Source organism: Mustela nivalis, assembly GCF_964662115.1.
Source record: "Mustela nivalis genome assembly, chromosome: X".
In the NCBI taxonomy this organism is placed as follows: Eukaryota; Metazoa; Chordata; class Mammalia; order Carnivora; family Mustelidae; genus Mustela; species Mustela nivalis.
Genome location: NC_139040.1, coordinates 73,367,125 through 73,379,702, shown reverse-complemented (window position 1 = coordinate 73,379,702; position 12,578 = coordinate 73,367,125). Strand labels below are relative to the sequence as shown.

Genomic DNA, 12,578 nt, shown 5'->3' with positions numbered 1-12,578 from the left:
GGTCATGATCTCAGGGTCGTGGGATTGAGCCTGGCATCAGGCTTTCTGCTCAGCAGGGAGCCTGCTTCCCCCTCTCTCTCTGCCTGCCTCTCTGCCTACTTGTGTTCTCTGTCTGTCAAATAAATAAATAAAAATCCTTAAAAAAAAACAGTACATGTACACAAATGTTCATAGCAGTGCTATTTGCAATGGACAGAAGATAGAAATAGACCGAATGGTCAGCAGATGAATATATAAACACATTGTATAGCCATACAATGGAATAGTATTCAGCCATAAAAAGGAATAAAGTCCTGATACATATTACAATGTGAATGAACCTCTATAACAGAATGCTAAGTTAAAGAAACCAGACGCAAAATTTCATATACCATATGATTCCACTATATGAAATATCCAAAACAGATAAATGTTTAGAGGCAGAATGCAGGTTGATGGTTATTAGGGGTAATGGGCGGGGAGAGGTAAGAAGAAACTCACTTATGTGTATATGGTTTTGCTTTGGAGTGATGAAAATGTTTTGGAACTAGATAGAGGCAGTTAATGTACATTATGAATGTACTAAATGCCACCAAATTGTTTGCTTTATAGTGGTTACTATAATGTAAATTTCACCTCAATAAATTATTTAAAAAATAAGATCCCAGGTGATTCCTGTTCATGTTAAGGTTTGAGAACAGTGTTGTAGTAGATACTCTGTCATAAACAGTTTGGAACCTCAGGAGGCTTCTAAATGTAGTAGCCTAGAAAAGGAGTCCAAATAAGTCCAAATAAGAACCAAAGTTCTTATTTATTCGGAAAAATTTTACTGAGATTGGGGAAGTGTACAGAGCTGGATCTGGCAGGAACCTGCCCTCAAGGATCTTAAAGTCTGATAGGAGAAAGAGGAAAAGCAATATATACATAACTGTTCAAGGTACAAATACCCTGTCATTTTTTCATTCAATAAGTATTTAATGAGTAGTGAAAAATAAATAGACAAAAGTCCCTGCTATCAGGAATCTGACATTCTCGTGGAAAGAGAACAAATAAGGAAATTATATAGTATGTAAGTTGGTGAGAAAGTGCTGTGGAGAAAAATAATAAAGAGGAGGGATGGGGAGAATATAGGTCAAGTATTCTGAGGGCCCAGAGAAAGAAAAAACGCCTAGCCCAGGGTGAAAAAGGAACCTCCTAGAAGATGCATTGGGGCAAAAAAAGTGAATACTTGTTTTAGATTTGCAACAAATTCTGGGGGAAAAGAGCCTAGAGCTGGGATGTAGAGGGCCTGTAGAAGCCATAGAGCTCAGTGGACTCCCAAGGCAGAGTCAAAACTTGACCCTATAACTATGAGGTAGATGGGCAGGACTTATTAGGCCATTTTACAGATAGGAGTGCTGAGAACAAGAGCAAAGAAATGACATAGTTAAGTTCACCCACTGGTTACCCATTGGTGAGTAGTAGAGCTGGGAGTCCAGGTTAGATCCTGACTCTGGAATAAATGACAGGGTCCTGGGTGTACTGACCAATGTGGGGCTATAATGTAAGGACAGGATGTGGGGATAAGGGAGCGTGGTCCTAACTCACAAGCTTTAAGTGTGTTAGATGGGTAAGGGCTGAGGGTCCAGGGTCAGAGAGCCTTGGGGCCTTTCCATGTGACCTATTCCATCCTTTCTCTTTCCTTAGTGCTTTGCTGGAAAATGAGAAGAAGAAGCGTGAGATGGCAGAAAAGGAGAAGGAGAAGATTGAACGGGAAAAGGAGGAACTGATGGAGAGGCTGAAGCAAATTGAGGAACAGACTAAGAAGGCTCAGCACGGTGAGGCTTAGAGTCAGTCACCTTGGAGACTGGGTTTTCCTAGAGCCTAACTCTGAGCTAGAGGCTCTTCTGCCTGAGCTGCAGACTCAGGCTATCTAATCCATATGTGGCTACAGATAGATGAAAGACAGGGCAAAAGGAAGAGTTCCCAGAGCTTTCTGCCAGCTGTGCCCTGGGATGAAGCATTTCCAGGAAGGAAGCTAGGTGTTCCTTCCATGTCTGCATATTTCACTATCTTTCCCCCTTCTTCTCTTTCCAGAACTAGAAGAACAGACCCGCAGGGCCCTGGAGCTTGAACAGGAGCGGAAGCGTGCCCAGAGTGAGGCTGAAAAACTGGCCAAAGAGCGTCAAGAAGCTGAAGAGGCCAAGGAAGCCCTGTTGCAGGCCTCCCGCGACCAGAAGAAGACTCAGGAACAGCTGGTAAAGCTATAAAATGAGCTAGGATTGTGGTAACTGAATTTTCTTCCCTGTCTGCCTACCTATTCACAGTTACCCCTGCCTGCAGGGCTGTCTCCTTCCATCAGGGTGCCAGTCAACAGGTCTCCAGCAGATATTTTATTCAAAAGCAAGTTGCAGAGTCACTGATGTGGCCCAGAAAGCTTTGCAGTCTTCCCTAACCCTTACTTTTATTCTACTTACTTAGCCCTTAGGGATCTGAGCTGATGACCGGAAAAAGGAAAGGGAGGGAGGAAAGAAGCAAAAGAATTTACACTTAATTGACTACCTACTGTGTGTTACAAGTTATGCTAGCAACTTTTCCTCTTCCCTTAATTTCTGATTTCCTCTCCCAATAATCCTATGGGATTAACCCACATGGGATACTATGCCCAGTTAAGGAAATTAGGACTCAAGGAGGTTTAAGAGACTTGTCAAAGATCACACAGTGTGGCTGAGTAAGGCTGAGAACCTATTTTTGCCTCTTTTTGAAGGGTTTGTTCACTAAAATTGTATGTAAAACTGTGTCCAGGCACTTTTCAGGGGAATAGAGTGAGCATCCTTACTTTCATCTTTTTTTAAATTTATTTTTTATTTATTTTCAGCATAACAGTATTCATTATTTTTTCACGACACCCAGTGCTCCATGCAATCCGTGCCCTCTATAATACCCACCACCTGGTGCCCCAACCTCCCAGCCCCCCCGCCACTTCACACCCCTCAGACTGTTTTTCAGAGTCCATAGTCTCTCATGGTTCACCTCCCCTTCCAATTTCCCCCAACTCCCTTCTCCTCTCTAACTCCCCATGTCCTCCATGCTATTTGTTATGCTCCACAAATAAGTGAAACCATATGATAATTGACTCTCTCTGCTTGACTTATTTCACTTAGCATAATCTCTTCCAGTCCCGTCCATGTTGCTACAAAAGTTGGGTATTCATCCTTTCTGATGGAGGCATAATACTCCATAGTGTATATGGACCACATCTTCCTTATCCATTCGTCCGTTGAAGGGCATCTTGGTTCTTTCCACAGTTTGGCGACCGTGGCCATTGCTGCTATAAACATTGGGGTACAGATGGCCCTTCTTTTCACTACATTTGTATTTTTGGGGTAAATACCCAGTAGTGCAATTACAGGGTCATAGGGAAGCTTTATTTTTAATTAATTGAGGAGTCTCCACACTGTTCTCCAAAGAGGCTACACCAACTTGCATTCCCACCAACAGTGTAAGAGGGTTCCCCTTTCTCCACATCCCCTCCAACATATGTTGTTTCCTGTCTTGCTAATTTTGGCCATTCTAACTGGTGTAAGGTAATATCTCAATGTGGTTTTCATTTGAATATCCCTGAGGGCTAGTGATGGTGAACTTTTTTTCATGTGTCTGATAGCCATTTGTATGTCTTCATTGGAGAAGTATCTGTTCATATATTCTGCCCACTTTTTGATATGATTGTCCGTTTTGTGTGTGTTGAGTTTGAGGAGTTCTTTATAGATCCTGGATATCAACCTTTTGTCTGTACTGTCATTTGCAAATATCTTCTCCCATTCCGTGGGTCGCCTCTTTGTTTTCTTGACTGTTTCCTTTGCTGTGCAGAAACTTTTGATTTTGATGAAGTCCCAAAAGTTTATTTTCGCTTTTGTTTCCTTTGCCTTTGGAGACATATCTTGAAAGAAGTTGCTGTGGTTGATATCGAAGAGATTACTGCCTATGTTCTCCTCTAGGATTCTGATGGATTTCTGTCTCATGTTGAGGTCTTTTATCCATTTTGAGTTTATCTTTGTGTATGGTGTAAGAGAATGGTTGAGTTTCATTCTTCTGCATATAGCTGTCCAGTTTTCCCAGCACCATTTATTGAAGAGACTGTCTTTTTTCCACTGTATATTTTTTCCTGTTTTGTTGAAGATTAATTGACCATAGCGTTGAGGGTCCATATCTGGGCTTTCTACTCTGTTCCACTGGTCTATGTGTCTGTTTTTATGCCAGTACCATGCTGTCTTGGTGATCACAGCTTTGTAATAAAGCTTGAAATCAGGTAACGTGATGCCCCCAGCTTTATTTTTGTTTTTCAACATTTCCTTAGTGTATAGGGGTCTCTTCTGATTCCAGACAAATTTTCATCTTTATTACTTTTGTGACTCAAAAGTTAAGAACCCATGTCCCAAATTCCTTTATATATGTTCTTTCCCTCTACTGTTTGGAGTATGAATGCAGGAACTAAGACCTATTTACCAGGGAGAAGTTTCCTCTAGAAGATAGATCTGTCCAAGATGAGAGGGTGTGCATAAGGGTTATTTTTTCCCCTTGTTCAGATTGCCTTGTGACACTATAGCATCTTTCCTATACTTGTCCTGGGAGGAGTCTTAGTGGAGTCCTGAGCATTCCAGAAAAGCAGGAAGGGGTCTGGTACTTCATACAGTGACACATGCAGTGGGCAATAGTGTATGCATGAGAGAAAGAGGGGGAGAATGAGAGGAAAGGGGGGAGAGGGAGAGAGAGATGAGGGAGAGAGAAATTACATGTTTGTGTTCAGGAGGTCTGTAGTCTAGGTGTGGATCTATGACTTCTAACAAAATGATTTGGAGTTAAAAAGAATAGGATGGTCTTCCAGTCATCCTGGAGGAGGTGTGGTAAAAAGAGCCTCCAGAACAGCAAGCAAGTGGAACAGCAGGTTTTCTATTGGCTCCCCAGTGGAACTGGTTTTGAAGATACCTAGGTCCTGAGGACCAGAAGGCTCAGCTCTCACAAGCTTCCAATTTATCCATAGGCCTTGGAAATGGCAGAATTGACAGCTCGAATCTCTCAGCTGGAGATGGCTCGACAGAAGAAGGAAAGTGAGGCTGTGGAATGGCAGCAGAAGGTGAGACACAGTGCCCTGAGTAAAAGCCTTATGATAAAGGATAGGTTTCAGTTCCTTAGATTCCTCAGATTTGGGCTCCTTATTCTTTGCATCCTTCCTTGATAGCAGGCATCATGGGAGAAGGAGCTCGAGGCTTTCTCAAATATTTCCCAGAATTCTCCAATACACCAGGGAAGTTGGTAAATTGTTCCTATTACACAGATGCAGAAACTAAAGGCAGACAAAGTGACTTGGCCTTCCTGGTGCCTGCTTCCTGCTGGGCCATTCTATGCATTTGTAGGATGCCACAAGTTAGCCTGATCTGACTGTTGATTCTTCCTGCCCTCTATTACTGGACAGGCTCAGATGGTACAAGAAGACTTGGAGAAGACCCGTGCTGAGCTGAAGACTGCCATGAGTACACCTCACGTAGCTGAGCCGGCTGAGAATGAGCAGGATGAGCAGGATGAGAATGGGGCAGAGGCCAGTGCTGACTTGCGGGCTGATGCCATGGCCAAGGATCGCAGTGAGGAGGAACGTACCACTGAGGCAGAGAAGAATGAGCGTGTTCAGAAGCACCTGAAGGTATTCCAATAGGACCAGAGGGTCAAAGATACCATGTACATTTCTTATATCATTATTGGGTTAGGTAGAGGAGCCTGTCTCATTGGGGTATGGGAGTCTGAGCCTTTGTCTAATGAGAGCTTTAAGGATAAGCACCCATCATTTATCAGTCAGAACTTGGGCCACCTCCTCCTTTTGTTTTTTGCTCTATACTCCATTTTTTTCTTGTATCCAGAAAATACCCTGACCTAATTTCTACCTGAATCTTTGGTACATTTTTCTACTTTCAGAGAATACCTTCCATTGGTCCACAAAGTTTGTGGATTTTTCTTTTTTTGATTGTTTTATTCTTGCCCCACTGCATTTCCAACATTGCTGAAAATGGCCCTCAAAAATATGTATATGTGTTTGTATGTAGAAAGAGAGGAGTTAAGGGGTGTGTGTGTGTGTGTGTGTGTGTGTAGAGGGGGGGGAGAGAGAATGAATCTGATGAATCTGCTTAAATAAGAAGAGTTAAAGTGAGAGCAAGCCATTAACCCCTCATCCCCTTACCCCCTCACAGGCCCTCACTTCAGAACTGGCCAATGCCCGTGATGAGTCCAAGAAGACTGCCAATGACATGATCCATGCTGAGAACATGCGACTTGGCCGAGACAAATATAAAACCCTGCGTCAGATCCGGCAGGGCAATACTAAGCAGCGTATTGATGAATTTGAGTCCATGTAATGTTCACCAAGCCTCTAAGGACCCCTCCTCCCTTCTTCCTTGCCCCCACACTCCTATACTCTTGCCTAACTCACATTGTGCTGAAGCAACTAACTAGAGCAGCCCTGGAGTCATGCTAAGTCTTCAGTGCCCCTATGGGACCAAACCTAGTCCCTCAGCCCTCACTCACCTCATTGGGCAAATAAATGGCCCACTATAGTGCCAATTGGACCGTCTTTTCCCTCTATGTCCATTTTAATCTAGATTGCTAGAAGAGACCACTTTGTAGCTTAGAGGCAGTTCCTACTTGATTGGGGAAATACCCCCACACAATACTGTTCTGTGGGACTTAAGTGTGATATAAGTTGAAAACTAACCCCCATCCCTGCCCCACAACTTCCTTCCTTTTCAGGGTCCTGTGATTTGCAGAATTAGAGCATCACACAGTTTACAGAAGGAGGTAGGGCCCTGGGTGTATGCTCTAGGATATCAGCGAATTTAGGATTAGACCTTACAATGTCCATTTCTTCTAGAGTTATTTAGGCTTCATAATGATTGGAAGTGAAAAAGATGTCAGTCATTCTTCTCTATACCTCCCAGATTGGAACTGTTACAAAATCCTTCTAAGTCTTGTCCCTGAGTTCAGGATTTCAGATTTTCCCCACAGTGAGATGGGAGGAGACAGTATCTTCAAGAGACTTCACCAACATCTTAGAAGGCTATTTCCCATTCTATTCAGGCAGGGCTGTTTAGAAGATCCTCCCCAATGCCTTATGGGAGCCTAAGCTTGTTTCAAGTGAGCTCTATGGGAAGAGGTATCCCTTACTATTACTCTGGGTCTCTCCCTTCTTGGGATCTGCCCCTCCCCATTCCAATCCCCAAATTCCCTCCAGATAGAATAGTAGGGATGTTTACCCAAAAGCCTAGCCATCCCATCCAGAACTCTTGCCAGTGGGGGTAAATGTTCACAATGGGCTTCAGAGAGCTGTTGGGGGCTCTGGTCTGGTCCCTTCTACACTCTAACCCCCTTTTCTCAACACAGGAGCAACCTCCTCCTCTTCTCTGTTTCATGTGTGCTCCTTTTTTTTTTTTCTTACCAGTATTATATATTCTAGTGGCATCTAATTCAATATTGATTTCTGTGTTTCTTGCTAGTGCACCCTTAGAAGATACTAGTTTTGAGGCAGGATGATTTTGGCCTCATTTCCTTACCATTCCCACATATGGGGGGAAGCATATACTAGGAAGCATATACTATATTATAAAAGAATATTTTGCCAGAAATATTATTGTAAGAAGCTTTCAGTATTAGTGATGTCATCTATCACTATAGGTCATACAGTTCATTTTTAAAGTACTTGGTATTTGGTTTTATTGTTCTTTTTATTTTCCCCTCTCCCCAGAGTTCAGTCCCCAAAGGGTAATACTGTTGCTCCATGGCAGTGCCCCTAGCCCAGAGCCCTTGGCTTCAATCCCTCCCAAACTCCATCCTGCCTGACTTTGGGGAGTCTTATGTGCATTGCTGTGAATTATATTGACACTCTTTTGGTGATAGGCCCTATACTGGCTAAATTCAAACCTGGAATTGTGGGGTACTCTAGCTGCCTCTTAAGGGCAATAATGCACCCACAGGGAGCCTGGGGAGAAAGGTTAGATTTTGTATTCAATTTTTTTGTGTGTGTTTTTTGGAGTTTTTAAAAATTGTTTTTGGAAGGATTTATGCTCAACCCATGTTCTATTTCAGTGCCAATAAAATTTAGGATGACTTCTCTGTGCCTTTATTTTTGTTGTGGTGTGAGTAGTGGCTATAAAATACTACACTAAAATTTCCATTCTGTAGACCACCTTCCAATCTTTGGGCTCATTTCATCCTCATTTCAGTCCTATGGAGAGCAGATATGACCATCCTCATTTTATAGAGGGGCCAAGGGAATTGAAAAAGAAGAGTAACTGCCAAAGGGCACAGGACTCTCTTAATCACTTACACCCTTTCCACAGCTCCAGGCTAATTTTTCCGGTGTAGGTGGGCCCTGCATTGACCATGTAATGTTCTGGGGCTCACTTGCACTTGGGACTTTGGAGTTGCTTGTGAGAAATGGTTTGTATCTCTAGATTCCTCCTGGGATAGTTAAGCCCTGTCCTGCCTTCTTGTCAGGAAATCTTCCAGGCTTGCCTACTTCCTACTACTAAATTTTTGCACTACCAGTGAAGATCAGAAAAATTACCTTGAGCCCTGTTGTAAAAGGCAGTGGGGAGTGAAGTGTAAAGTGAAATGGAATATGTCAAAAGCTGTTGGGAAGTACTTTACAGCTTACAAAACGTGTCTATTTTGTAGCTTAAATGGGGTTATGTCAGTTTAACAAATGAGAAAACTGATACCGGGATAAGATTTCTCAGCTCTCTTGAACCTGACACATTATCTCACTCACCAGTCCCCATCTTTGTGAACCAACACTTGCAAGGAAAAGTAAACTATGTATTCTGTGAGCTTTAAATCCTTCACAACAAACCTTTGAGCCAGGGAACCTGAACTTGTCTGCACATTGGAATTTTAAAGGTTGAAAAGCCCAGACCATATCCTCAGATCAAATTATAATCTGTAGTACAGACCAGTACACTTGGTGATTTCAATGTGTAGATAGACTTGGGAAACACTGCTCTGAAGACATACTATTTTTTAACACTTCTTAAATTTTTTAAATTTCATTTTAATTTCAGCATAGTTAACGTGTAGTGTTACTCTGGTTGCAGGTGTACAATACAGTAATTCAACAATTCCACACATCTCCCAGTGCTCATCACAGCAAGTGTACTCCTCATCCCATCCCGCGTTTCACCCACTCTCCCACCATCTCCCCTCTGGTAACCTAACAGTATGTTCTCGATAATTAAGAGTCTGTTTCTTGGCTTGTCTCTTTCTCCCAATCTTTCCTTTCCTTATTTGTTTTATTTCTTAAACCCCACACATGAGTGAAATCATATGTCATTTTTCTTTATCTGACCGACTTATTTCATTTAGTATTATATTCCCTAGCTCCATCCATGTCATAGCAAACGGCAAGATTTCATAATTTTTATGGCTAAATAATATTCGTGTGTGTGTGTGTGTGTGTGTGTGTGTGTGTGTAATATATCTCATTTCTTTACCCACTCATCTATCAATGGACACTTGGGCTACTTCCATAATTTGGCTATTGTAAATAATGTTGCTATAAGCATAGGGATGTAAGTATCCCCTTACATTTTTGGGGGTAAATACCTAGTACTGCTATTGCTGGATCATAAGGTGTTTCTATTTTTGACTTTTTGAGGAACATCCATAGCTTTCCACAGTGGCTTCACCAGTTTGCATTCTCACCAACAGTGCAAGAGGGTTCCATTTTCTCCACATCTTTGCCAATACTTGTGTTTTTGTGTTTTTGAGTTTAGTTATTTTGATAAATATGAGGTGGTATCTCATTGTAGTTTTGCCTTGCACTTCCCTGATGACAAGTGATGTTAAGCATCATTTTGTATGTCTGTTGGTGATCTGGTTATCTTTGGAGAAATGTCTCTTCATTTTTTGTGCTCAATTTTTAATTGGATTATTTGGTTTTTGAGTGTTGATTTATATACGTTCTTTATATATTTTGGATGCTAACCATTTATCAGATACATCTTTTGCAAATATTTCTCCCATTCAGTAGATTGCCTTTTATTTTGTGGATTGTTTCCTTCATGGTGCAGAAGTTTTTTGTTTGTTTGTTTGTTTGTTTGTTTTTGTTTTTGTTTTTTTTAAGTAGTCCCAGCAGTTAACTTTTCTTTTATTTCCCTAATCTCAGAAGATATACCTAGAAAAATATTACTAGGGCCAATGTCAGTCACATTACTGCCTGTGCTCTCTTCTGGAATTTTTATGGTTTCAGTTCTCATATTTAGGTCTTTAATCCACTTTGAATCTCTTTTTGTATATGGTGTAAGAAAATGGTCCAGTTTCATTCTTTCGCATGTAGCTGACCAATTTTCCTAGCACCATTTGTTGAAGACACTGTCCTAAGCCTACTAGATCATCTTTCCTGCTTTCTCAAATATTAATTGACCATATAGTTGTGGGAACCTTTCTGGGTTTTCTATCCTGTATCATTGATCTATGTGGCAGTACCATACTATTTTGATTATTACAGCTTTGTAATATAACTTGAAGTCTGGAATTGTGATACCTCCAGCTTTGCTTTTATTCTTAAATGTTACTTTTGCAATCAGGGATCTTTTGTGGTTCCATACAAATTTTAGAAGTGTTTGTTCTAGTTCTGTAAAAAAATGATGTTGGTATTTTGATTAGGATTGCATTTAATGTGTAGATTGCTTTGGGTATTTTAAACATCTTAACAATATTTGTTCTTCCAATCCATGAGCGTGGAATATCTTTCATTTCTTTGTGTCATCTTCAATTTCTATCATCTATGTTTTATAGTTCTCAGAGTATAGGTCTTTCACCTTTTTGGTTAGTTTATCCCTAGGTATCTTATTATTTTTGGTACACTTGTAAATGGGATTGTTCTCTTTTTTTAAATTTTTTTTTCATTATTTATGTATTTATTTGACAGAGAGATCACAAGTAGGCTGAGAGGCAGAGAGAGAGAGAGAGAGAGGGAAGCAGGCTCCCCACTGAGCAGAGAGCCCGATGCGGGGCTCGATCCCAGGACCCTGAGATCATGACCCGAGCTGAAGGCAGAGGCTTAACCCACTGAGCCACCCAGGCGCCCCTGGGATTGTTCTCTTAATCACTCTTTCTGCTGCTTCATTATTAGTATATAGAAATGCAACAGATTTTTTATTATTAACATATAATGTATTATTTGTCCCAGGGGTGCAGGTCTGTGAATCATCAGGCTTACAAATTTCACAGCACTCACCATAGCACATACCCTCCCTAATGTCCATAATACAGCTACCCCATCCCTCCCACCACACTGTCCTCCAGCAACCCTCAGTTTGTTTCCTGAGATTAAGAGTCTCTTACAGTTTGTCTCCCTCTCTGATTTTGTCTTGTTCCACCTTTCCCTACCTTCCCATATGATCCTCTGTCTTTTTCTCAAATTCCTCATATCAGCAAGATCATATGATAATTTACTTTCTCTGACTTATTTTGCTAAGCATAATACCTTCTAATTCCATCCATGTCATTGCAAATGGCAAGATTTCATTTTGATGGCTGCAAAATATTCCACTGTAGATCCATTCCATTGTAGATCCATTCATCTGTTGAAGGACATCTAGGCTCTTTCCATAGTTTGGCTATTGTGGACATTGGCTGCTGTGGACATTGGGGTTCCTGTGCCCCTTTGGATCACCATATTTGTATCTTTGGGGTAAATACACAATAGTGCAATTACTGGGATGTATGGTAGCTCTATTTTCAACTTTTTGAGGAAGCTCCAAACTGTTTTCCAGAGTGGCTGCACCAGCTTATATTCCTGCCAACAGGAATATAGGAGGGTTCCCTTCTTTCCGCATCCTCACCAACATCTGTTGTTTCCTGACTTGTTAATTTTAGCCATTCTGATTGGTGTGAGATGGTATATCATTGAGGGTTTGATTTATATTTCCCAGGTGCCAAATGATGTTGAGCACTTTTTCTTGTGTCTGTTGGCCATTTGGATGTCTTCATTGCAGGAATGTCTTTTCACATCTCTGCCCACTTGTTGCCTGAATTATTTGTTCTTTGGGTGTTGAGATTGATAAGCTCTTTATAGATTTTGGATACTAGCCCTTTATCTGATATGTCATTTTTAAATATCTCCTCCCATTCTGTTGGTTGTTGTTTGGTTTTGTTGACTATTTCCATTGCTATGCAAAAGCTTTTTATCTTGATGAAGTCCCGATAGTTCATTTTTGCCCCTGCTACCTTTGGCTTTGGCAATATTTTTAGGAAGAAATTGCTGTGGCTGAGGTTGAAGAGGTTTCTGCCTGTGTTTTCCTCTAGGATTTCTATGGATGCATGTCTCACACTTAGGCCTTCATCCATTTTGAGTGTATTTTTGTGTGTGGTGTAAGGAAATGAACCAGTTTCATTCTTCTTCATGAGGTTGTCCAATTTTTCCAATACCATTTGTTGATGAGACTATCTTTTTTCCATTAGAGATTCTTTCCTGCTTCATCAAAGATTCATTGACCATAGAGCTGAGGGTCCATTTCTGTGCTCTCTATTCTATTCCATTAGTCTATATGTCTATTCTTGTGCCCGTTCCATATTGT

General features: G+C 41.2%; 1 protein-coding gene across 1 annotated transcript in view; it reads left to right on the top strand.

Annotated features, from left to right (window-relative positions):
- Positions 1-8,110, top strand: part of MSN (moesin) — an 81,139-nt gene extending 73,029 nt beyond the window's left edge. Inside the window, exons 9-13 of the mRNA XM_082715915.1 lie at positions 1,666-1,796; positions 2,056-2,216; positions 5,000-5,092; positions 5,432-5,656; positions 6,198-8,110. Coding sequence (XP_082572041.1) covers positions 1,666-1,796; positions 2,056-2,216; positions 5,000-5,092; positions 5,432-5,656; positions 6,198-6,362 — 775 coding nt within the window. The 3' untranslated portion in view covers positions 6,363-8,110. The remainder of the gene's footprint in view (positions 1-1,665; positions 1,797-2,055; positions 2,217-4,999; positions 5,093-5,431; positions 5,657-6,197) is intronic.
- Positions 8,111-12,578: the final 4,468 nt, after the last annotated feature.